Source organism: Salmo salar, chromosome 10 (assembly GCF_965601325.2).
Source record: "Salmo salar chromosome 10, fSalSal1, whole genome shotgun sequence".
Taxonomy (NCBI): Eukaryota; Metazoa; Chordata; class Actinopteri; order Salmoniformes; family Salmonidae; genus Salmo; species Salmo salar.
In genome coordinates, this window is record NC_138300.1 from 23415051 (window position 1) to 23442784 (window position 27734).

General features: G+C 44.7%; 1 protein-coding gene across 1 annotated transcript; it reads left to right on the forward strand.

Moving 5' to 3' along the window:
- LOC100196527 (SH2 domain-containing adapter protein D) lies at positions 1 to 27734 on the forward strand. Its single transcript, XM_014216411.3, has 7 exons — positions 1 to 207; positions 1121 to 1502; positions 4254 to 4404; positions 6479 to 6709; positions 18833 to 19004; positions 23679 to 23798; positions 26735 to 27734. Exons 2-7 carry the CDS (start codon positions 1167 to 1169, stop codon positions 26919 to 26921), a joined length of 1197 nt encoding a protein of 398 aa, XP_014071886.1. The 5' UTR covers positions 1 to 207; positions 1121 to 1166; the 3' UTR covers positions 26922 to 27734.

Genomic DNA, 27734 nt, shown 5'->3' on the forward strand with positions numbered 1-27734 from the left:
GTTGCTCCCACTTGCGATCAGTCGTTTCCTAGCGGAACTTTGCTGTTATTCTTCACCCTCGCACGCAGGCTGTCACACTGGAGCGAAATGACTGTTCTTTCCATATTTACGTTCATGGACAACAGCTATTAACATTGGACTACTTTCTACAATCAAAATGAAGAAAAGTGGAATAAAACGCTCGCATACTGAGTGGTAGGACTGAAGGTGTGTCTCAGCGCAATGCACTTTCAGTATAAAAACTGGAATTTAGTGAAAAGCTTATTTTAAAAGTTGCAGAATTTACGTGGAAGTAGAATTACAGATTGAAGTGCTTAAATTGTAGTTTGTTTCAATGTTATCATCGTTGTCGATGGTGAAATGATGAACATATCAAAGAGGACAAGAACGAAAGGAAAACATGATTACAATGGGATGTTATGGACCAATATATTTTTAGCATATAAAGACTATTTGATTAGGTATAATTGTACTTAATGCGTGTTAAACAGTTACCTGCATTGTTGCTTTTATGTAAGTGGTATTTTGTTGTAAAATATAAGTATGATGTAACATATTACTTATCTTTGTTGATTGCCTTCTGTTTTGAAGTTTGACACAGGTCAGAAAAACAGTTTTGCTTGTTCTTATCCATGACATGCAGTTGTTCCTAGTGGATTCAGTATCTGTTAATTAAATCAGACTTTATTACTGGGTTTACAATTTAATTGCTGTTCTCGGGCAAATTCTGCTATAAAGACTGCTTTATTGTTTCTCTGAGCATCAGTAGTAATTACTACTAATCACTAGTAATTACTAATTAAAGTCCAGCTGTCACCGAGACTAGGGTTCGTTTTTTCTTAAATCTGTACTGGCTGTTGCACAGTGGCACCTGGACCAGTGGGAGAAGTGTCCATGTGCACACAGAGATGCTTATTGTAGGATTTCAGGTTATTCTAGTAGTCGTACATTTTGAATGAATGATGACATTATTTTAAAGTGTTTTACTTTAAAATAACAGGACACACACACGGTGATAATCCATCCACTGTCTGTTGTCTATTGAGTCTGAGGTTTAGAATCAGGTCACTAAAAGGAAAGCAAGTAGTTTAACCAGAATCATAATGTTTTCCCTTCCCAGAAACCTGTCTTTCAACCCATCAAGTGCCTGAGGGAGCAGAGGTCAAATGGCAAAGTGGCTCAAAGACTATTTGAGTTTTGGGAGCAGGAGGATGCCTCCTCAGCCACCCAAACCAGACTACACAGAGAGTGAGATACTGAAAGCCTATCGGGCTCAGAAGAAACTAGACTTTGAGGACCCATACGAGGACTCTGAGAACCGGGCCAGAAACGAGTCTGGGTCCTCAGACTCCTCCTACCCTGCCTTTGGTTCTCCTCTGAAGTCCGCCAGCCTGGATATGAAGGTTGTATCTCCCAAACATCGCCTCATCAAGATGGACTCTCAGGACCTGGGGCGAACTAAGATCTTACTGAGTGCCGTCTCCCTAGAAGATCAAGAGCCTGTAAGTAATTTCCTGTTCCACATTAACATTCATTACCATTACAAAGACCTCTCTGCTTATTTATTAAGCCCATAAGCAAGTGACTGGTAATGTGAGTCAGAAGTATGCAATGTTTCAATACATCATGCAATGTTTGAAGTGGCCCATAAATTGGCCGGCCTGGATGACTAATGGAAGGAAGCGTTATTGATGGGATAGATGGCTCATTGAGTGGGGTGTCACAGTCCCCTGAGTTTATGTCCAGACATAAATAATGAATGGTGTTTTGTTTAGCAAGCAGAGAGAGATCCCCATGTGAACACATGGTGAGGAAAGCCATACAGGCCTTAGGCTGCTATAGTACCGTATGCCACACTTGTGCTGCCATCAGGCACATAGACCCACCCTGGATGAGTATAGTATGTGCTGGCAGGAGAACACACAGGAACAGCTGCAAGTGTCGGGGATGCTCAGAATTTCATAGAGAGGGAGAGAGGGAGAGAGAGAGTGTGAGTATTTGCCTATAGCGGCAGGGAATGCACATTGATTCAGTTAACAAATCAGATCACACATTATCACTAAGGTAATGCATTAAAATCCATCTCTTATTCTCATTTGAAACGCCTCAAGTGCACAGCTCCTAAAGTGCGTTGAAGGTATAAGGGAAGGTAGAGTCGATACAGACACTCTGCGTGGGTGCTCTGGCTGCCCTCATTAATGTCTGTGTGGAATTCTGGTGTGTGAGAACATCCATCCCCTCATGAAAATTGCAATTTCACTCCTGGGCTTTCGATAAGAGCAATTCCACGGTAACAATGATGCTAAAACGCAGTCTTTTCACCTAAAAATGTATGTCAAACAAAACCAATGACTGCAAAGTTAAACAAACCACAACTCTATGTACAAGGACTACTTTTAACAATTTCTGTAGAAAACTTTACAAAAACACATTTACTTGAAGAACAGTGCAGATGCAAAGTTTGGTAACAGAATGACAGTTTGTGCTGTTCGTGTATATGTACATGCACTGTACATATACACGAACAGCACAAACTTGGAAAGTGGAAAGTGTTCAGACCCCTTGAGTTTTTAAACATTTTGTTACGTTTTCCTTATCAATCTACACACAATAAAACATAATGACAAAGCAAAAAAAACGTTTTTTTTTATACAATTTTTCAAATGTACTTAAACTGAAATATCACATTTGCATAAGTATTCAGACCCTTTACTCAGTATTTTGTTGAAGCACCTTCGGCAGCGATTACAGCCTTGAGTCTTCTTGGGTATGACGCTACAAGCTTGGCACACCTGTATTTGGGGAGTTTCTCCCATTTCTTCTCTGCAGATCCTCTCAAGCTCTGTCAGGTTGGAAGGGGAGCGTTGCTGCATAGCAATTTTCAGGTCTCTCCAGAGATGTTCAGGTCCGGGCTCTGGTTGGACCTCTCAAGGACATTCAGAGACTTGTCCCGAAGTCCTTCCTGCATTATCTTGGCTATGTGCTTAGGGTCATTGTCCTGTTGTCCAGTCAGGTCCTGAGCACTCTAGAGCAGATTATCATCAATGATCTCGCTGTACTTTGCTCCGTTCATCCTGACTAGTCTCCCAGTCCCTGCCGCTGAAAAACTGGTGGTGCCAGGTTTCCTCCAGACGCAACACTTGGCATTCAGGCCAATGAGTTCAGTCTTGGTTTCATCAGACCAGACAATCTTGTTTCTCATGGTTTAAGAGTCTTTACTGTAGGTGGCTTTTGGCAAACTCCAAGCGGGCTGTCATGTGCCTTTTACTGAGGGAATGGCTTCCGTCTGGCCACTCTACCATAAAGGCCTGACAGGTGGAGTGCTGCGGAGATGGTGGTCCTTCTGGAAGGTTCTCCCATCTCCACAGAGAAACTCTGGAGCTCTGTCAGAGTGACCGTCGGGTTCTTGATCACCTCCCTGACCGAGGCCACTGTGTTCTTGTGGACCTTAAATGTTGCAGATTTGTTTTGTAACCTTCCCAGATCTGTTCCTTGACACAATCCTGTCTCTGAGCTCTACAGACAATTCCTTTGACCTCATGGCTTGGTTTTTGCTCTATTTTTTTATTTTTTTATTTCACCTTTATTTAACCAGGTAGGCAAGTTGAGAACAAGTTCTCATTTACAATTGCGACCTGGCCAAGATAAAGCAAAGCAGTTTGACAACATACAACAACACAGAGTTACACATGGAGTAAAACAAATATACAGTCAATAATACAGTAGAAAAATAAGTCTATGTACAATGTGAGCAAATGAGGTGAGATAAGGGAGGTAAAGGCAAAAGAAGTCCATGGTGGCAAAGTAAATACAATATAGCAAGTAAAACACTGAAATGGTAGATTTGTAGTAGAAGAAAGTGCAAAGTAGAAATAGAGATAATGGGGTGCAAAGGAGCAAAATAAAATAAATAAATACAGTAGGGGAAGGGGTAGTTATTTGGGCTAAATTATAGATGGGCTATGTACAGGTGCAGTGATCTGTGAGCTGCTCTGACAGCTGGTGCTTAAAGCTAGTGAGGGAGATGAGTGTTTCCAGTTTCAGAGATTTTTGCTCTAGGTCTAAATACTTATGTATATAAGGATTTGTCATTATGGATTCATCATTGTGTGCAGATTGATGAGGAAAACAATTTATTAAATCCATTTTAGAATAACGTAACAAAATTTTGAAAAAGTCAAGGTGTCTGAATACTATGTATGAGTGACACATTGTAATGTACTGTGTCTTAATGAGTGTCTGTTATACCCCAGGTGGTTCCGTCAGCCCCAGCAGTAAGAGATGCAGATTACTCTGATCCGTTTGATGCTCACCCAAACCCCCGGCCAGAGCCTGATCTGGGACCTGTGCAATGCGAGAACAACGGCTACATGGAGCCTTACGAGGCCCAACGCGTCATCACAGGTGAGTCTGTTAGTAGGCTATGGTTTTTGGATGAACCAACTATTTCTTTGTCACAGGACAGGTAGGCTAATCACAATTGACGGAATATGTTCTCTCCATGGCGTTTTTGTTCATATATCTCTGTCTTCTAGCCTGTTACCAGATCTGTTTGTGGTTTAGCCAACTCCTCTGACTTTGGTTATCATGCCTTAGATAGGATAGTTGGCTAGAGCCTAGAGTGAAAACAGATCTGCCGACGAGGCCACTACACCCTCCACTGCAGGAGCGAGACTTTTCCCCCGTCAGATTGTCCTCTGTCTGACTCACAGCCTTACAAATGTCTCTATCCTACTATGCCCTTTCCCTCGTGCACATCCTCCATCCCTTGGTTCAGATCTATCATTTCTCATGTTGCCTTTCTGTAGTAACAGCTCTGTTTCCTCAGCCACTGTCAGACCCATGCAGTGAAGCATCTCTCACTAGAGTGGTGGAGGGATTCTCCCCTAGTTGCCCTCGGGACTCTGAGTAGCTTTTTAATCCATCTGAGAGTGTGTGTCTTTGACTGTTGTCTTTGCTGGCTTCATTCAAGTCAGAAGCAGTTCATAGTCACAGGGTTAGGACAAAGGGGCTCTTAGTCTTTCAGCTTGGGAAATACACAATGGAGCCTGAGACAGTCAACCCAGGACTGAGTTGCTGTGGTATGTCAGTGGGTGCTCCATTAAAAACATGATGGAAGAGGGAAAGCCAGGTGTGACACTGAATATCGCTCTGATTCTCAAGTAGAACAGCTATTATACCCCCCCCCCCAGAGACAGATTATCAACTGATATGTGTTTTTGGCAGATGTCGTCCCCAAGGTATCTTAAATGTGGTTCTGTCACGTTTTTGAAAGTTCAGTTGGAGAGATTATAGGCAGAACTCAGTTTCTATTCTCTGTCACCCGCTGGTCTGACATACATTTGCATACCGTAATAGATTCCTCATTCCCTTCAAGATACATTCTCTCAATTCTCTCTCCCTTCATGTTCCCATCCATTTCTCATTCCTACCCTGCCTATTTTCATCTCCCTCCCCTAATCTCCTCCATCTCCTCTCTGTTCCCTGACATTCCATGCTCCCTGCACAGGTACAGCAGCATGCCACAACACCAAGCCTGCCTCTGTCTCAATGATTTAACATCAAACCAACCCAGCCCTCCCCTCTCTTCCTCACCGCCTCCCACCTCAGGGTCTGTCCCCAGGGCCGCCTCTGTCGCCATGGAGACGGCAGGGGCGCCCAATAGCAGTCTTCAGTCTGAAGGTTAAAGTTAGCCTGTTCTGCTTTTCACCAGCCAACCCTTCCATTTAAGATCCAGCACTCTTTCCCTCTCACATCACTGCACCTCCATAGATAGGCTGATGGTGGTGACAAAAGATTCTTCCACTTTCCTTCCACCCAATATTGCCTGGTTTTTGAAGCTTTGGGATTCACAGCCCACATCAATTTGACATGGCAGTTGTTTCAGAAGTCTGTCTTCAGGTGTCTTGTTATTTCAATCATCTATGGCTTCTCAGCTCAAAGTCACGCGTAACTCTCTGAAGGTTGACGGTGTTGGGAAAGATTTTTATAGAACATGCTACATGCTGAGAATTCTGATGAAAATGCAAATGAGACTGGCTGTTGTGAGATACAGCAACTAGATTGCTGCTGTAACTGTGAAGAGAAGTGCTGTTCTTCTGCTACACGGCTCCGGGTCTAGCCCAGAGTTTAGTTAAGCCTCTCCATATGACGCGTTGAGCCTTTAACAAGCTGTGCAAACATAATTTGTTTCCCATCCTCAAATTCAACTCATGTTGTTTTTGCTCAACAGGCTTTTCATATAATTTGCTGTGACAGATGCAATTGACCTCCTGTTGTAGGAATCTTGTGTTTTCTAACCATAATAACAGTTTGTTTTCTGTTTCTGTGTTTTGTTCTAAATTATTAACTGCTGGTTCATAAATCCTTCATGTCAGAGTCTGACTTTGAAATGTGTGTGTTCTCTCTTTGAAAAACAAATGGAATAGTCGCACACTGTTCATTGAAATTAGTCAAATGTTTGTGTTCTCTCTAACAGAGTTGCAGCACGGTCCCGGGGTGGGTCGGACACGAGGCGAGGTGCAGCTCTACGACACCCCCTATGAGAATGAGCGGGGGCGGGGGCGGCCGCTATGGGTGGGGCTTGGGTACGGCGACCCCCTGGAGGAAGGCAGGGAGAGCCGGTTGCCGCAGGATGACGAGCGGCCAGCAGACGAGTACGACCAGCCCTGGGAGTGGAAAAAAGAGAACATCTCTAAAGCCTTCGCAGGTACTGACCTACTTAAACATTTTTATATATATTTTTTTATTTAACCTTTATTTAACTAGGCAAGTCAGAACAAATGTTTATTTATAATGACGGCCTACCCCGGCCAAACCCTCCCTTAACCCAGATGATGCTGGACTAATTGTGTGCCGCCCTATGGTACTCCCAATCACGGCCGGTTGTGATACAGCCCTGGATCGAACCAGGGTCTGTAGTGATGCCTCTAGCACAGAGATGCAGTGCCTTAAAACGCTGCACCACTCGGGAGCGCTGACTGACCTCAGTCCCATCCTCAGCAACCTGAGTAGCTATCTCACACTGTCACTATTACACTCATTAGGGTTCCACTGTTCACTACATGTATTATTTTTTTTTCAAGTTCTATTTTTAGAACACAAGAGCAAGGCCGGCACTGGATTTTTTTCCTCACATTTTTTCTACAATCTTATTTCCCGAGCCCTTATCACAGTCAAGACGCACCTATTTTATTGCAAAAAAAAAACATTATTAAATGTGACGGAATATTTTTCCAAATGAAAAAAGTTGCCAGTGCGAAAGTGATGCGCGCGCATCTTGTGTGTCTGGAACTGTTATTTTCAAAGAGTGATAATTTGAAACGGGGCTTAGTTTGGTGTGTTGAAAGACCATTTTTGCAGGGTTACAAACCAAAATCTGTCTCCTTTTCGATATAGGCCGACAGACGTTCGATTTAGTTTATTCTGCCTGTTCTTTGGAATTTTTAAATGGATGAACAATTCCACATTGTACGCTGCATGGTGATGATTTACGGCCACGACATCTGTTTGGTGAGTAGGCCTAGGCTTAATGATTCTGATGAAAATATGCTCTTTGTCTTTATTAACCTAATGTTTTTGCATATTTTCAGTGTGGAACCTGTCTATGTTTAGGGGGGTTATGGCTTAGGCTAACCAATTCTAAATGGCACCAGCAGTTCACAAAGTAGCCTAAGCAGAAAATAGACTGGACACACTTATTCCCAAACTGCAGCTCATTGTTGGAACACATATTTCCCTACTTCAATCAACCAGTCAATGTTTTATTTATGATTAAAACTGTCGTCATTTGGCAAGGAATGTATCTTGTGTATCCTATCAGTTAGAGACCTTTTTTTTATGCCCACCGTTCCTCCGTTTTTATAGGCATTTATTTCTCTAGGCCTAACGGGAGCTTGTGTGCCAACTCAGCATGCGTGTGTAGAGGGAGCAGTTGGAATGCAATTGAGTGAGGGAAAGGGAATTTGGGGAGAAGAACTGAGTGATGCTTGCCTTGTTTTGTTTTTGCCCCTCAAATACACATGGACAAATGGAATACTAGATCGAGTCAAAGCAAATTGACGTTGTCTTCAAGACAAAATGTATTCCCCCCCAGGACAAGCCACAAAGCACATTCCACCAAATAGTTTGAGTATTTCATTTATTTTTTTAAATCTCTGGTTAAAGCTAGTTTTGACGTCTGTTCGAGTACTAATCCCTAACACTCACAACCACCCTTTTACACTCAATGAATAACCTTTCACTTTTTACTCTCACCCTACTAAACATACACCTGGAGTGACCACTTCCACACACTGTCCATTGCACACACACACACCTTGAATGACCACTTCCACACACTGTCCATTGCACACACACACACACACACACACTTTGAATCACATTCATGACTACTTGCCAATGGAACACAAGACTGGATGATAAGGGTGACTGCTGTGTGCGTTAATGAATTTTCTATCTGTATCCGACACTTACGCTGAGTATAAAAAACATTAAGAACACCTGCGTTTTCCATGATACAGACTGACCAGGTGAAAGCTATGATCCCTTATTGATGTCAATTGTTAAATCCACTTTAATCAGTGTAGATGAAGGGGAGGAGAAAGGTTAAAGAAGGATTTTCAAGCCTTGAGACATTTGAGACATGGATTATGTGTGTGTGCCTTGAAAGGGGTATGGTAGTAGGTGCCAGGCGTTTTGAACTACAACACTGCTGAGTTCTACAGCCCTTAGACTGTAGAGGGGTTCTACTAAGCTATATGGAATTGTTTTAAGAAAGTCATACCAAGGATAATTTAGCTATTTGATTTGGAATTTTAAGACCCCTTGAAGTATCAAAAAATATACTTAATAAAAAGATATAGAAAATTTGGCCTTCCTGCTATTAGCCCATACAAACACATTGAATAGCATATTCACTATATAGAACAACAGACAGCCCCCCCCCAAAAAAAATCTAAAGGAAGTTTGTTATGAAGTGTATGTCCTGTATCTGAGAGATAGAAGAGGGATCAGGAAACACACACACATCTAATATGCAAATGTGATATTTTATATATACATTTCTTTTCTTTTTTTTTTTTACATGTATTTAACTCCATAATGACAAAGCAAAAACAGGTTTTTAGACAGTCTTATTTTTTTGTATAATTTGAAAAAATATCACATTTACGTAAGTCTTCAGACCCTTTACTCAGTACTTTGTTGAAGCACCTTTGGAAGCAATTACAACCTCGATTCTTCCTGGGTATGACGCTACAAGCTTGGCACACCTGTATTTTGGGAGTTTCTCCCATTCTTCTCTCCCATTCTCTCAAGCTCTGTCAGGTTGGAAGGGGAGCATTGCTGCACAGCTATTTTCAGGTCTCTCCAAAGATGTTCGATCGGGTTTTGGTTAGGCCACTCAAGGACATTCAGAGATTTGTCCTGAAGCCATTCCTGCATTGTCTTGGCTGTGTGCTTAGGGCCATTGTCCTATTGTCCAGTCAGGTCCTGAGTGCTCTGGAGCAGATTTTCATCAAGGATCTCTCTGTACTTTGCTCCGTTCATCTTTCAATCCTGACTAGTCTCCCAGTCCCTGCTGCTGAAAAACATCCCCACAGCATGATGCTGTCACCACCATTCTTCACCGTAGGGATGGTGCCAGGTTTCCCCTAGACGTGACGTTTGGCATTCAGGCCAAAGAGTTCAGTCTTGGTTTCATCAGACCAGAGAATCTTGTTTCTCATGGTCTGAGTCCTTTAGGTGCCTTTTTGCAAACTTCAAGCAGGCTGTCGTGCCTTTTACTGAGGAGCTTCCATCTGGCCACTTTACCATAAAGGCCTGATTGGTGGAGTGCTGCAGAGATGGTTGTCCTTGTGGAAGGTTCTCCCATCTCCACAGAAGAACTTTGGAGCTCTTCCAAGTGACAATCGGGCTCTTGGTCACGTCCTTGACCAAGGCCCTTCTTCCACAATTGCTCCGTTTTGGCCTGGCGGACAGTTTTAGGAAGAGTTTTGGTGGTTCCAAATGTCTTCCATTTTAAGAATGATGGAGACCACTGTGTTCTTGGGGACCTTCAATGCTGCCTCAACACAATCTTGTCTCAGAGCTCTACGGACAATTCCTTTGACCTCAGGCTTGGTTTTTGCTCTGACATTCACTGTCAACTGAGGGACCTTATATAGACAGGTGTGTGCCTTTCCAAATCATGTCCAATCAATTGAATATGCCACAGGTGGACTCCAAGTTGTAGAAACATCTCAAGGATGATCTGTGGAAACAGGATGCACCTGAGCTCAATAGCAAAGGGTCTGAATACTTATGTAAATAAATAAGGCAATTCATTTGCTAACATTTCTAAAATCCTGTTTTTCGCATTGTCATTATGGGGTATTGTGTGAGTAAAAAAAGATTTAATACATTTAAGAATAAGGCTGTAACGTAACAAAGTGGGGAAAGGGTCTGAGTAATTTCTGAATGCACTGTACTTATTTTTTTTCAACTGTTACCGGGGGACCTTTAGACGAGGCCTGTGGGCATCCTAGAGCAAAATTAGTGTGTAGCCAAACTGTTCGGATGCTACACACAGAAGTTTGCAGATTGGCTGTACCGACTTCAGGCGAGTCAAGGTGCTTGTGGGGGTCGCAGAGAAACAGGGAACACCATCGTTTTCATGAGTCTCATCTTGCCATTGAGGGAGTCATAGTTTGTAGGCCAAACCATTTGGACGCTATAGATGATTTTGAGAGAAGACTGATTTTTCGGGATGTCTCATGATCTGACAAACACTACTCTATATCTGTCACCATTCAGCGCAGATGCGGAAGTGCGACAGGCAGATGTGATGTATTGAGACGCATCCAATGCCAAAAAATATCTCTCATCTCTAGCTTAAACTAACAGATTTCTATGTGGATTTTTTTTAATGCTAATTGAATTTCGCTGGGCTGCGGAAATCGACTCTAGGGGGTTTTAAAGAATAATTTTTAAGCCTTGAGACAATTGAGACATGGATTGTGTATGTGTACCATTCAGAGGGTGAATGAGCAAGACAAAATACTTACCGTTAAGTGCCTTTGAGTGGGGTATGGTAGTGGTAGTAGGTGTCAAGAACTACATTGTTGCTGGGTTTTTTCACACTCAACAGTTTCCTGTGTGTATCAAGACTGCCCACCACCAAACGGACATCCAGCCAACTTGACACAACGACGAGAAGCATTGGAGTCAACATGGGCCACCATCCCTGTGGAATGCTCAGTGTACATCATAAACAATACGAGGGTTTTTTTATATTGTGTGGCCCCGTCTCCGTTTCTGGTGTGTGTGTGTGATTGACAGACTGGACGATGGGCAGTAGATCAGTTACGATACGGCAGGGCAAGCCTACTTAATTGAGCTGCATCTCAGTCAGGAGGTCAAGGTGACAGGAGAATAAATCAACTTTCACTCCCCTCTTTTTCATGCTTTCGCTCTCCCTTCCTCCCCCTCTTCTCAGTTAATTACATGCTCGCGTGTGCATGACTGATCCAGTGCTAATAAGCAGGTGGTCAGCAGAACTGCTACAGCCACACACACACACACACACACACAGAGAGAACATGTTCAAATCACATTACCTCGCAGCCATTAAATAGACAACGTAGCGTTGACGGAGAGGATTACTTTCATCGGGTGAGCGACCCTCTCAGAAGATTTAAGGGATAAAACCCAGATCTCTTGGACAGGATCTATTACAACACCGATAAGAAATGGTACCAGATGGGAGGGGAGGAGGGGGGGGGGACCTTCACTCATGATTTTCTAGCACTGTTTTTCTACCTGCAGTCAGTTAGCTGCCAGCACCCCGGCCTGTGTGAACAGATTGGTTGGAGTGAAAAACAGAAACACTACAGTATGTTCCATTCTCATGTTTAATCCATATTCCCAGTCAGATGGTGGGCATTACTAGGCAGGGTTGGTATGGCAGCACTGAGGGTTAGTTGAAGAGCTGTAGAGAGAGAGAGAGGGGGGACGTCCAAGGTTATGGCAGATTTGATGTGAGCTCAGTGCGGATGTTTGTGGAGCCCAGCGACTCCAAGGGAAGGGGACAGAAGATAATGAATGACATTGTCTGTGGAGGAGCATGGAGGGGGTGAGGTGGGGTCGAGGCCATTGTGGCAGGGAGCAATCAGTCACGCGCGGCGCTGACACCTTCGCCTTCACTGCGGCCTCTCCTCTCACAGCGGTGACAGGACTGTCCCTGCAGTCCTCCCTCCCTGCCGAGGTGACACACCGCCTGATAACCTACGATCTGCCAGCAGTGCCTCAGCTCTCACCTCATCACCACACGCACTGATTATCAACAGTTACCACAGTCACATTTTTTCAGCACTGAGCAAATTTCAAGTCTGCTGAGCACAAACTTGAATGTTGTGAAAATTCAGTGCAACTTCCAGCAAGCGTTTACTGTGAACACTGAGGCTGCACCTGCTTTAAGTTAGTTTCAGACAATAGTCAAGGAGGCTATTGTGGCTATTTGATCATAATGTAGGCCTACCAGAGTGGCCTACCATCAAAATCAATGGAGAAAATGCATCCCATTACATTTTAACATGGAAATGGATGTTCTATCATTCAGCCTACAGTAGCAGCCAATGTGTTGTTCAATGTAGACCTACATTCCATGAGACTTTTGAAAAGAACATGCAGGGCTTGACATTAACCTGTTTATCCACTAGTCCTTCAAACAAGGTGAATGAAAATGTTGTTGTTTGATGCAAGAAACCACTTTACCAAATGAAGATGCATTATTATTCCCATAACATGATTACAGAGAATCAGACAAATTATGTTACCCTCTGCCCATTGGCTACTTAGCTTATTCAAGCCTCTCTCAAAATTCAACACTGCCCCTTTAAGACAAAAAAAAGCTGTATATCTGACTCACTTTTGAAAGAAAGAAATGTACACGTTTTGTGCTCTTATAGGAAGAAATCACTCTCCCATTGCTGACTACAAATGATCTATAAGTGGGCTAATATGAACACATGTGCACACTTGGCTACATGCAGCTCTCGCTTTGATCTCAAAACAAGCGCATTTACTCACTGCTGTAAACACAGTCCAGTTTAAAGTGAATAGCACAGATCCATATATGGCAATGGTCTATTTGCACATAGGTCTACTGCAGCTCTGATTGGTTATGCTGCACTGCGTTCTGCCTACAACAACATCTCTTGCGTAGTTATTTCTGCATACTCAGTCTTGCATAGTTAGTTATGTTTTGGTATGTTGCATTGAAAGTGGCTAATATTGCGTTGATTCGATCACAATTTCCAAAGTAAAGGGAAATGTTGATAGTGTTAACTAAGGGGAAAAACTGTAGAAAGTTAAGTTCAATCTTGTGTTTCTCTGCGCGTGCTGATATTTCTTCTGCATGGCAGTCCTGGGGAGCTCCACTCCTGCGAACACGAGCAGCTTAGAGGGAACATTGGTCAGGAGTGAGAACAGGATGCTCATTAATAAAAGAAAAGCACATTTAGAGGTGGCTTTTTGGATAGTTGCATATTATTACGTGCACAATTATGATAATCGGGAAGTAAAATGCTGTGCATATCAACTTTTAGAGTGGGATGTACAGTATTCACTGTGGAGTCCAGTCCAGCTCAGGTGGAGATCAGTGTCTGGGTGTGAGTTGGTAGTCAATTGCGTGACACCAGCAGTGTGAGAGAGCCTGCTGCTGGCAGACAGACATGCCTCAGTCCAGTAGGTTTTAATTAGAACACTACAAATCTGTCACTAGCACCTAGCTCCCCCCTATTACAACTATCATTAATTCCTGTGAATGTTTTTACATTCAACAGTGAGGGTTGCATAGATAGCCATGCAACACCAATTAGTGAGCTAATGAAATGGACACTCGTTACTCCACACAGAATGCCCTGTCTAATGAGTAGATGAATGGTGTTAGGTACACAGCATATTTGATCTACAGTATGTGCTGTTAGTATCTGATCTCTGATATCTGGTTTCCCTCCACTTGTAGGAGGCCTTAAATATAATTTAAAGGTCTTTCACACAATATTTTGCAGATACGGAATGTTGGATTGGTTTTCCAGGTGTGAATGTACTGTAGACTGGTGTCTGGAAAGTCTACAAAGACACCTTTGTGTGCGTGTGTGTATGTGCGTGCGACGCAGCAATCATGAGATTTCCGTCACCATGGCCGGTGTGTCCCTGGTCTGTTAGCTCATGCTAAGCTGGCCCTGGGGTTCCCAACTGGCTTCTCCATCAATTTACAGGATGTGTCATGACGACATTCTCCCAACCCTCGTGCTCTCTCGCTCCATGTGAAGCGTTACTGATGTTAATGAAAAGACATGTCCTCCATGATCCAGACTCGTTCCCTCAAGTGAGCTGGATGGGAGGCAGAGTGAGATGGGGAGGGGGGAGAGAAGTAGTGAAGGGATAGATAGTGCACCACTTAGTGGGAGAGAGAGGGAGGTGGAGAGAGTGGTGTGTGTGTGTGTGTGTGTGTGTGTGTGTGTGTGTGTGTGTGTGTGTGTGTGTGTGTGTGTGTGTGTGTGTGTGTGTGTGTGTGTGCGCGCATGCGTGCAGGAACCAACAGAATATACAATCCCAGAAAAATTGAGGCCAAGAGAGAAATCAGAAAGGGAGGAATAGTAGAACGCCATTGGTTTGAGCTGAATAAGAAAATGGCAGTTCTGTCCATGAAAATGGATTTCAAATGCCATGTCATATTCCTATTTTATATGCCTTAGTGTGTATTCAAGGATAGGGGTGTTAATTATCTGTCATTAGTAGGAAGAAGTTGCGCTCGGCAAAAAGCCTTTGTGGGCAGAGAGAACATGGGGAGCTGGGCTTGTTACAAAGCAGATGTCTTCATAATTGTGTTTAATGAAGAAATACAGCAGGATTTATCCAGGATATTTATTTGGATTATGGGAAATAAAATGGCTTTTTATTTACTCAGATTATGAAATATATGAAATGTATGCATTCACTACTGTAAGTCGCTCTGGATAAGAGCGTCTGCTAAATTACTAAAATGTAATGTAAAATGTTGTAGTGCCATTGTCTTCCACACTGAAAGAGTAAAATGGGTTGAAAACTTGTTTTATACTGAAATGCCTTTTTCTTGGTTCAATCAGTGGACCCACTTCAGTCTGAGGTTGTCTTTTGTGTCTGCTGAGTGGTTTGTACAGGTTTTCAAATATATTATTGAATATTCTATTCTGAAATGTCAATATGCCTGCTAGTTCTCTCCCCTCCCTCCCTCTGAACATGATGTTGTCAGAATGTCTATATATCACAAGAAAGACCTTCGGGCAAATGGCCTCCACAACCTGTGTGATATATCCACGGGTTCCCATTAGTAGTAAATAGAGCCCAGATGTTCCCTCTGTTTGAGTGACAGCTTTGTGTGCGTGCGCGCACACGGCCAGCAAAAGGTCACGTCTTGCGCTTTGTCACAGTGATGAGTGCTGACGTGTAGGAGGAGGTAAAGGTGATGTCATGAGGGGATTATAAAGGGGCCATTTAGGGTAAATGTTACACTGCAGGCAGGAGGTCGCACTGGAACACAGATGGCCCAAACAGCCTTCCAGACATTCAAACATTTATACTGGGCACTTGTGTGCTACAAATAGCAGCAACTGTGGAATCATAAAATATGAACAGAATGCACACCCACTCGTACTGCTAGTGCAACTGGTTTCTAAGTACATGGTGTACTGTAAGTCCTTGGTATTGCATACTGTCTGGAACTCCCCCTAAACAGGGCAGGAATTCTGTTGGAATTTTCTCATTTAACTGTGACAAGCAAAGCTTAACTCTAACTGCAAACCCTTTTTGAAAAAATTTATGATTCTCTTCACTGAGTTCATTCCCTCCTTCCTTTCATTCTAGCCCTCCCTCACTGTTGTTCTCTCTGAGCTGTTCACACTTTAATGATGGCTTCTGCAGGGCTGGGAGGGCTCTCCAGATGGGGCCATTGTACTGTACCATGCGTCAATAGTTCACAGAGAGCCAGAGAAAGTGGCGGAGTGTGTTTCCCTGCTCAATAATGAACCAGTGAGAGAGAGAGAGGGAGGGATGAGAGCGAGGGATGTATGTACAGCATCACTGGGGTCTCTCCTAATGCCCTGTTCAGCTGCCCTTTTATGTCACACACCCAGGGGGTCTTTGGTTTTGTCAGATCATCAAGATGTCAGCCCCCCCTTCATTTGTTTAGTAATTCTGCTTCACTGTGTGGTGTGTAGCACAGCTGTGGCGGATTCTGTGTGTGTGTGCGCCATTGAGACTGCAGTAATGGGTTACGTGGTTGCTTGCCACGGATTGTAATGAGCTATTTTGGTCCGATCCTGCCTCATCTGTGCGCCCTGTCCTCACCATCCTAGACACACAGTCCACATCATTGTCAATCTGACACACAGCATCTGCTTGGCTACCTTCACTCTTTCTCCTGTCAGAATTCTTACCTCTCCTCCATATTCCATCCATTTTCACCAAGACTTTCACATTCTCTATACTACAATATCTTCCTAGCCACTCTCACATCCATATCCATCGATTATTTTTCTGTCTCTCCTCTGCACCTGGCTCCCTGTAGAGATATCAGAGCTGCCTGAGCTACCCTGGCCCCCTCCAGTGGGGCAGCAGCTGGAGGAGGAGCTCCTGCTAGGACAACAACACCTACCCAGGACAACACCTTCTCACTCCCCAACCTGTTCCTTGACCCCCCCCTAGGACCCACCAGCCTGAACCCCCAGTGTCCTGCATCTGCCCTGCCTGCTTTGTGTATGATGTTAACATACAGTACCAGTCAAAAGTTTGGACACACCTACTCATTCCAGGGTTTTTGTTTATTTTTACTATTTTTCTACATTGTAGAATAATAGTGAAGATGTCAAAACTATGAAATAACACACATGAAATCATGTAGTAACCAATGAAGTGTTAAACAAATTCTTCAAAGTAGCCACCCATTGCCTTAATGACAGCTTGGCACACTCTTGGCATTCTCTCAACCTGCTTCATAAGGTAGTCACCTGGAATGCATTTCGATTAAGAGGTGTGCCTTGTTAAATTCATTTGTGGAATTTCTTTCCTTCTTAATGTGTTTGTGCCAATCAGTTGTGTTGTGACAAGGTAGGGGTGGTATACAGAAGATAGCCCTATTTGGTAAAAGGCCAAGTCCATATTATGGCAAGAACAGCTCAAATAAGCAAAGAGAAACAACTGTCCATCATTACTTTAAGACATGAAGGTCAGTCAATGCGGAAAACTTTTCTTCAAGTGCAGTCACAAAAACGATCAAGCGCTATGATGAAACTGGCTCTCATGAGGGCCGCCACAGGAAAGGAAGACCCAGTGTTACCTCTGCTGCAGAGGATAAATTCATTAGAGTTAACTGCACCTCAGATTGCAGCCCAAATAAATACTTCACAGAGTTCAAGTAACAGACACATGTCAACATCAACTGTTCAGAGGAGACTGTGTGAATCAGGCCTTCATGGTCGAATTGCTGCAAAGAAAACACTACTAAGGGACACCAATAAGAAGTAGAGACTTGCTTGTGCCAAGAAACACAAGCAATGGACATTAGACCGGTGGAAATCTGTCCTTTGGTCTGATGAGTCCAAATATTTGAGATTTTTGGTTCCAACCGTTATGTCTTTGTGAGAGACAGCGTAGGTGAACGGATGATCTCCGCATGTCTGGTTCCCACCGTGAAGCATGGAGGAGGAGGAGGTGTGATGATGTGGGGGTGCTTTGCTGGTGACACTCAGTGATTTATTTAGAATTCAAGGCACACTTAAGCAGCATGGCTACTACAGCATTCTGTAGCGATACGCCATCCCATCTGGTTTGTGCTTAGTGGGACTATCATTTGTTTTTCAACAGGACAATGACCCAACACACCGCCAGGCTGTGTAAGGGCTATTTGACCAAGAAGGAGGGGGATGGAGTCAGATGACCTGGCCTCCACAATCACCCGACCTCAACCCAATTGAGATGGTTTGGGATGAGTTGGACCGCAGAGTGAAGGACAAGCAGCCATATGTGGGAACTCCTTCAAGACTGTTGGAAAAGCATTCCAGGTGAAGCTGGTTGAGAGAATGCCAAGAGTGTGCAAAGCTGTCATCAAAGCAAAGGGTGGCTACTTTGAAGAATCTAAAATCTATTTTCATTTGTTTAACACTTTTTTGGTTACTACATGATTCCATATGTGTTCATAGTTTTGATATCTTCACTATTATTCTACAATGTAGAAAATAGTAAAAATAAAGAAAAACCCTTGACTGGTACTGTACATCAATGGGTCACATAACCCAACAATAGGTTTGGCAACAAGTGGCTATTGAAGCCCTTTTTTGTAACGCACCGTAATGGGTTTAGTAAGCCAGATACTGGTGATAGCACACAGAAATGGGTCTCATAACACTACATTGGGTCATGATGATATTTTTCCTGTCGCCACACAGCACTGACTCTCCCTCTACACTGCATTGCAGCCCCTCAGGGCCCGCTTCTGCCACTACCCAGAAGCCCCCTGTGCTATGTGGTCCTCTCGTGCCTCCTTTCATTAGGTCACCCTGCAGATCTGCCCTGAAGCAGCTCCTAGTCCCACCATTGGATGATGATGTTGCACCCAGTCAGATCTGTGCTACCAGCTCTCCTCTCCACTGTGTACCCCTTCAGCAGAAACAGTCTGTTCTCTATGCTATGGCATGCCGAACCCTTTTTCCATCTGCACCAACAACAGTATCTACACTGTTTTCCCAAGCCTGGCTTGAGTTTTCCCTTTTTAATGAGATACTCTGTCTTACTCACTCTTTGTTTTTTTCAGTGCAGTTTGATGGTGCTGAGTGGGAACGGTCCTCGTCCCCCACGGAGCGCCTGCGTCCACCCAGGTCCAGTCCCCTGGCAGGAGGGAGCAGGAAGTTCCGGATGCCCTGCCCTGACCCTCACAACATGATGGGGGAGAGAGTAGACCCCACCCTGCCCCTGGAGAAACAAGTGTACGTACCGCACTCTTTTCTTTTGTAATTAAATTTTTATTGTTTACTTTGATATCTCTTGTTTGGGTTGGGTTTTATTGCTTTGTCTACACAGTAATACTGAAAGCATCACAGTAGAATGTAAGTGTGGTTTTGTTTTATACATATATATCATTAGAATAAAGTATGTTTCGATGTACAGTATATGAATTAACAACTCTACTAATCAATCATATATTTGTACACCAGGCCATGGTACATGAAGTGAGAGGGTCATTACTCTCCCAGGTGGTCTTTTAAGGGTTGTTATAGGATCCACTGGAGAGCCCTACTCATGTTTGAGTGAGTGTGGTCTGGTCTCAGTCCGACCCATGTGCCACCTGCCAGAGTTAGTAAACAGTGACTAAAGGAGACAATGCTTGTTTAAAGTGAGAAGAAACATGGTTATAACACACTACATGACACATTTGCACATACAGAAACCCATTTCAACAATAGTGACAATCAAATATTTGCACGTCACTTTATTTTCACATCTGTGTACTGTATGTCACAAAAGAAAATCCCTTAATTTACCACTAATATTTGACATTGCACAGTACTCCAGGGGCCTAATTTATCAACCGTGTGTACATTTCTTACTAAATTCTGACGTAGGTGGAGATTCTAGGATTCTGGGATGTATTAAACGGTCTTACGTAACATATCATTTTTTTTATTGATAAATCAGAGCCATATGGAAATGGAAAATGCCCTCCATTCACCTTTATGGTAACGTAAACACCCTCATTTGCTGTATGATTTGGAAATATTGCAACTGGGCCATGTCAGTTTCTAAAAGAAAGCACAATGGCAAATTGGATCATATTTCTGTAGAGGTGTGAGCTAAATGTTTTCATCTTTTGCTGTTACTTTTTCAAACAAAAAATGCGTGTCGCTTATAGTGAATACCAACACTTGCTGCGTAGTTTATAAAAAAAATGTAGAAATAAATACTATAACCCACACTATGCAAAATACAAATTGTTGTTCAGTATTTTGTGTGTCAATTGACTGTGTTTCTATCTCCTGTCTTGGTATAGGCTCTGAGATTAAGTGGGCTATGATGTCGTGCTCCTTGGCTATTGAATGAGCGATGGATAAATAGTAGCCTAATATTTGTTGTGTAGTGTGGAATAAACCGGTCATGTCAGTAAATATGATTATGATTTCCGACCATATTATAAGACTCAAAGAAACATATTAGGCTACATGCTGCTTTGCGATCTCCTTACCGACGGCAAATGCATCTGTTATATAATTAGCCTACGTTTTAGTGCTTTTATTAGCCTTCAATAAATATCAAATTCTGTGCGTCAAACACCTCCATTTCCCCCAAAATAACAATGTTTGCTTGTAATACAATTCTTTAAACCCGAAGTTGTGCGTACGCATGGTCTGAGATTTGCATGGAGATACGCACACTTTCCTGTCAAGTTCAAATTTGATAAATAAATAAATAAATAGCTTGTCAACTATGTGTCTGTCTATCCCTGTTCTCTCCTCTCTGCACAGGCCATACAAACGCTTCACACCGCGTGGCCGCTGCCACTCCAACCTGGTGGTCCCAGCGCGCACGACCCACGTGGAGTTCCAGGTCTCCGGCAGCCTCTGGAACTGCCGGTCTGCAGCCAACAAGGCTGAGTTCATCTCAGCCTATGCTACCCTCCAGTCCCTAGACTTCCTGGCGCTGACGGAAACATGGATTACCACAGATAACACTGCTACTCCTACTGCTCTCTCTTCGTCTGCCCACGTGTTCTCGCATACCCCGAGAGCATCGAGCCAGCGGGGTGGTGGCACTGGAATCCTCATCTCTCCCAAGTGGACATTCTCTCTTTCTCCCCTGACCCATCTGTCTATCTCCTCATTTGAATTCCATGCTGTCACAGTTACCAGCCCTTTCAAGCTTAACATCCTTATCATTTATCGCCCTCCAGGTTCCCTTGGAGAGTTCATCAATGAGCTTGACGCCTTGATAAGTTCCTTTCGTGAGGATGGCTCACCTCTCACAGTTCTGGGTGACTTTAACCTCCCCACGTCTACCTTTGACTCATTCCTCTCTGCCTCCTTCTTTCCACTCCTCTCCTCTTTTGACCTCACCCTCTCACCTTCCCCCCCTACTCACAAGGAAGGCAATACGCTTGACCTCATCTTTACTAGATGCTGTTCTTCCACTAATCTCATTGCAACTCCCCTCCAAATCTCCGACCACTACCTTGTATCCTTTTCCCTCTTGCGCTCATCCAACACTTCTCACTCTGCCCCTACTCGGATGGTATTGCGCCGTCCCAACCTTCGCTCTCTCTCTCCCGCTACTCTCTCCTCTTCCATCCTATCATCTCTTCCCTCTGCTCAAACCTTCTCCAACCTATCTCCTGATTCTGCCTCCTCAACCCTCCTCTCCTCCCTTTCTGCATCCTTTGATTTTCTCTGTCCCTATCCTCCAGGCCGGCTCGGTCCTCCCCTCCTGCTCCGTGGCTCGACGACTCACTACGAGCTCACAGAACAGGGCTCCGGGCAGCCGAGCGGAAATGGAGGAAAACTCGCCTCCCTGCGGACCTGGCATCCTTTCACTCACTCCTCTCTACATTCTCCTCTTCTGTCTCTGCTGCTAAAGCCACTTTCTACCACTCTAAATTCCAAGCATCTGCCTCTAACCCTAGAAAGCTCTTTGCTACCTTCTCCTCCCTCCTGAATCCTCCTCCCCCTCCCCCCCCCCCCTCCTCCCTCTCTGCGGATGACTTCGTCAACCATTTTGAAAAGAAGGTTGACGATATCCGATCCTCGTTTGCTAAGTCAAACGACACCGCTGGTCCTGCTCACACTGCCCTACCCTGTGCTTTGACCTCTTTCTCCCCTCTCTCTCCAGATGAAATCTCGCGTCTTGTGACGGCCGGCCGCCCAACAACCTGCCCACTTGACCCTATCCCCTCCTCTCTTCTCCAGACCATTTCCGGAGACCTTCTCCCCTTCCTCACCTCGCTCATCAACTCATCCTTGACCGCTGGCTACGTCCCTTCCGTCTTCAAGAGAGCGAGAGTTGCACCCCTTCTGAAAAAACCTACACTTGATCCCTCCGATGTCAACAATTACAGACCAGTATCCCTTCTTTCTTTTCTCTCCAAAACTCTTGAACGTGCCGTCCTTGGCCAGCTCTCCTGCTATCTCTCTCAGAATGACCTTCTTGATCCTAATCAGTCAGGTTTCAAGACTGGGCATTCAACTGAGACTGCTCTTCTCTGTGTCACGGAGGCTCTCCGCACTGCTAAAGCTAACTCTCTCTCCTCTGCTCTCATACTTCTAGACCTATCTGCTGCCTTTGATACTGTGAACCATCAGATCCTCCTCTCCACCCTCTCCGAGTTGGGCATCTCCGGCGCGGCCCACGCTTGGATTGCGTCCTACCTGACAGGTCGCTCCTACCAGGTGGCGTGGCGAGAATCTGTCTCCGCACCATGCGCTCTCACCACTGGTGTCCCCCAGGGCTCTGTTCTAGGCCCTCTCCTATTATCGCTATACACCAAGTCACTTGGCTCTGTCATATCCTCACATGGTCTCTCCTATCATTGCTATGCAGACGACACACAATTAATCTTCTCCTTTCCCCCTTCTGATAACCAGGCGGCGAATCGCATCTCTGCATGTCTGTCAGACATATCAGTGTGGATGACGGATCACCAGCTCAAGCTGAACCTCGGCAAGACGGAGCTGCTCTTCCTCCCGGGGAAGGACTGCCCGTTCCATGATCTCGCCATCACGGTTGACAACTCCCTTGTGTCCTCCTCCCAGAGTGCTAAGAACCTTGGCGTGATCCTGGACAACACCCTGTCGTTCTCCACTAACATCAAGGCGGTGACCCGATCCTGTAGGTTCATGCTCTACAACATTCGCAGAGTACGACCCTGCCTCACACAGGAAGCGGCGCAGGTCCTAATCCAGGCACTTGTCATCTCCCGTCTGGATTACTGCAACTCGCTGTTGGCTGGGCTCCCTGCCTGTGCCATTAAACCCCTACAACTCATCCAGAATGCCGCAGCCCGTCTGGTGTTCAACCTTCCCAAGTTCTCTCACGTCACCCCGCTCCTCCGCTCTCTCCACTGGCTTCCAGTTGAAGCTCGCATCCGCTACAAGACCATGGTGATTGCCTACGGAGCTGTGAAGGGAACGGCACCTCCATACCTTCAGGCTCTGATCAGGCCCTACACCCAAACAAGGGCACTGCGTTCATCCACCACTGGCCTGCTGGCCCCCCTACCTCTGAGGAAGCACAGTTCCCGCTCAGCCCAGTCAAAACTGTTCGCTGCTCTGGCACCCCAATGGTGGAACAAGCTCCCTCACGACGCCAGGACAGCGGAGTCAATCACCACCTTCCAGAGACACCTGAAACCCCACCTCTTTAAGGAATACCTAGGATAGGATAAAGTAATCCTTCTAACCCCCCCCCCCCCCTTAAAATATTTAGATGCACTATTGTAAAGTGGTTGTTCCACTGGATATCATAAGGTGAATGCACCATTTTGTAAGTCGCTCTGGATAAGAGCGTCTGCTAAATGACTTAAATGTAAATGTAAATAAATATCAGCCTTTTGGTAAATGAGACCCCATGTCTTTTTCCTTCCCTCCATTCATGTCCCTGTGTTGTGTATCTGTCAGGTGGTACCACGGGGCACTGTCGCGGTCAGAGGCAGAGTCTCTGTTGACCCTGTGTAAGGAGTGTAGCTACCTGGTGAGGAACAGCCAGACCAGCCTCAACGACTACTCCCTCTCACTACGGTATAAAGCTCAACATAATCACACCATTTACATCTGAACAGCAACATCAAATCATTGCTAATGCACTTAAATACAGTTTGGTATGAGTCAAATAGTCCAATAAGTACAGTAGGTTAGAATATTTATTGAATCATCCTCCGATTTTTGATTGTCTCCCGAGTGGCGCAGCGGTCTAGAGGCATCACTACAGACCCTGGTTTGATCCCGGGCAGTTTCACAACCGGCCACGATCGGGAGTCCCATAGGGCGTCGCACAATTGGCCCAGCGTCGTCCGGGTTAGGGGAAGGTTTGGCAGGGGTAGGCCGTCATTGTAAAATAGGAATTTGTTCTTAACTGACTTGCGTAGTTAAATAAAGGCAAGTATACTGTGTACAGTATACTTGCAGCCACCTTCCCTACTGAGCTTCTATCTCACTGTATGTAGGCCTCCATCTGTCTGTCTTAACCTCCTCTGCTTTCTCTCTCCTCCCTCAACCCGTTGAAGATCATTGGCACACTGATTTTCTTCTCAATAGTCCTTCACGCCGCGTAATAGTGCTTATATGGTCACATCTCTTCTCTCTAATTACTAGCTTGATCCTTAAATCCCCTTCTCCATCACTTTCCCCCTTTTTTCTCCCTCCCTCATTCTCATTCCCCCTCTCTCCCCCAGCACATCTTCTCTCTCTGAGTGGTAATCAGGCAGATACAGCACACTGCAGCTCTCACATCAGCCGCTTTCCAATCACTAATGAATATGAATCACCTTCTGTGGGCCACACACAGGCCCGCCTGAGTGCACGCACGCACGCACACTACATTAGAGGTTCTCATTTTCAGACACATTGTCACTCAAACACACACACAAACACACACCCGCCGATGTTAACAGCTCAAATAGACAGGCTGACATTGTGTGAAGCGACAAAGCTACAGTATGTGGCCCTCGTCTCACAATAGGAGGTCCAGGGGTCTGAAAGAAGCAGTGGTTTGATCTTTAGACTGGCAGGTGCTTTGTGTCTCTAAACGGTTGTGAGGGAGACATGCCAGAAGTAGTTGGAGATGGAATCAAAGCGATAGAGAACCAGTAGAGTGAGTCGGCATGGAAACAGACTGACACACAGCCCAGCATCACACCAATATGGATGAGGCAAATACACAGACAAATCATGTCTCTTCAAGAGAGATTTTTCTCTAACAGCTTGTCAGGGATCTGTGATTTAATATGAAACATAGACTACATATACTAAAGTGTGTGGACACCCCTTCAAATTAGTGGATTTGGCTATTTCGGCCTCACCCGTTGCTGACAGGTGCTCAAAGCCATGCAATCTACATAGACAGAAATTGGCAGTAGAATGGCCTTACTGAAGAGTTCAGTGACTTTCAATGTAGCACCGTCATAGGATACCACCTTTCCAACAAGTCAGTTCGTCAAATTTCTGCCCTGCTAGTGCTGCCCCGGTGAACTGTAAGTGCTGTCATTGTGAAGTGGAAACGTCTAGGAGCAACAACCGCTCAGCCACGAAGTGGTTGGCCACACAAGCTCACAGAATGGGACCACAGTGCTGTAGCGCGTAAAAATCGTCTGTTCTTGGTTGCAACACCACCGAGTTCCAAACTGACTCTGGAAGAAACGTCAGCACACGAACTGTTTGCCGGGAGCTTCATGAAATGGGTTTCCTTGGCCGAGCAGCCGAACACAAGTCTAAGTTCACTATGCGCAATACCAAGCGTCGACATGAGTGGTGTAAAGCTTGGCGCCATTGGACTCTGGAGCAGTGGAAACGCGTTCTCTGGAGTAATGAATCACGCTCCACTATCTGGCAGTCCAACGGACGAATCTGGGTTTGGCGGATGCTAGGAGAATGCTACCTGCCCGAATGCATAGTGCCAACTGTAATGTTTGTGGAGGAGGAATAATGGTCTGGGGCTGTTTTTCATGGTTCGGACTAGGCCCCTTAGTTCCAGTGAAGGGAAATCTTAATGCTACATTATACAATGACATTCTAGACGATTCTGTGCTTCCAACTTTGTGGCAACAGTTTGGGGAAGGCCTTTTCCTGTTTCAGCATGACAATGCCCCCGTGCACAAAGCGAGGTCCATACGGAAATGGTTTGTCGAGATTAGTGTGGAAGAACATGACTGGCCTGCACGGAGCCCTGACCTCATCCCCATCGAACACCTTTGGGATGAATTGGAACACCGACTGCGAGCCAGGCCTAATCGCCCAACATCAGTGTCCTTCTTCACTAATGCTCTTGTGGCTGAATGGAAGCAAGTCCCTGCAGCAGTGTTCCAACTTCTAGTTGAAAGCCTTCCCAGAAGAGTGGAGGCTGCTATAGCAGCAAATAGGGGACCAACTCAATATTGATGCCCATGATTTTGGAATGAGATGTTCAACAAACAGGTGTCCACATATTTTGGGTCATGTAGTGTACCTTTCAATCCTGATGGTTGATGTGCTCCAAAGAATACAAAAAATAAGCCATAGCTAATTAGAAATGTAGTAATGCTGGTTCTGTTTGTTGTTATTGCATTGTGTAGAACAACAGATTTCCCTAGTCTTCCATTGTTGATTTTGCAAACTAATGATGACCAATTAGAGCCGATTGTCTTTCCCTCTGCTTCTATAATTAGACATACATCATGATGGCAGCTAGCTCTTAAAGGGGAGGTGCAGCGCTGCTCTACTGCTAGTTCTGTATTGCTTGCTTCCTCTCCGTTGCTCTCTCTCTCATCATCTTTGTCTTGTCTCTCACAAGCCATTACATTACTAATTTATACTGTATAATTCCCCCCTTCCCTCTCTCCTTACTAGTCCTACATTATGATATGTTGTTAAATCTTGGTAAGAAATACCTCATAAAATGCCAGAAATAAGTAGGCTGTATATGTCACTTCCAGTGTGTCATCATGTGGTCCATGACTCTGCCCTTCGGCCTTCTCTCTCAGGAGCTGCCAAGGCTTCATGCACATAAAGTTCAGCCAGTGTAAGGATGGGAAGTACGTCCTGGGGCAGAACAGCCTTCCATTCAACACCATCCCAGAGGTCATCCACTTCTACACCACACACAAGCTACCAATCAGAGGAGCCGAACACCTGTCTCTGCTCTTCCCTGTGCTCGTACAGACCCTCTGATTTGCTGGGACAATGGTCCTGGAATCCTGGGTCACATTGTGATTGGACATTGACTTTAGATTGTGTAAATTCCTTTAATATTCAAGTCAATCGGGCCATCTGTGCTCTCATTGAACTAGACTATTTTGTAGAGGATTCAGCATCCGCTGGCTTGTCAGTACCTTCACAGACCTTCTCGTTTCTGTTGTGCCAAATCACTCTGATCTGGGAACAGATTCGTATGAAACGCAATACCTGGACTGTACCAACGCCTTCTCTCTGTAGCCTACCTGGGATGCTATCTGGACTGACTGTTGCAGAATGAGCCTCCCACTGAGCTAGTGCTGCTGCCTGTACTGCTCCACTGGTTGACAGTCTGAAGGGAAACTTGGTTCTACTCACACAAACCTTTGTTGATTTGATTCTCTCTGTACTATTAAGTAAACCTATTTGTCAATGATTTATGTTGACGAACTGGTGTCAACCCGTGTCCCTTACTGTATGGCTGTTGTAGCAGCAGCTGTGTCTGATTGTACTACTGTTGCCTTGTGGTTGTCATATGATCTGTTTGTCTGGACACTCACTGACTGGTTGCAGTGCTCTGTAGTTGACCAGAACAATTTTCAATGGCGAGACAAAGGTTTAAACTGCCATATAAATGGCCATATCAGTGGTAATGAGTGTTATGGTTTAATGATTATTCTTATTACCTGGGTCGTCATAATCAATGGCATTGTTGTCGTCTCTGATTGTAATTATGGATAAGACGTTTTGTCATTTACCTGCTGTGTTCAACCGTTTCATGTGGTAAAACAATAAACAGTTTCTTAAAGA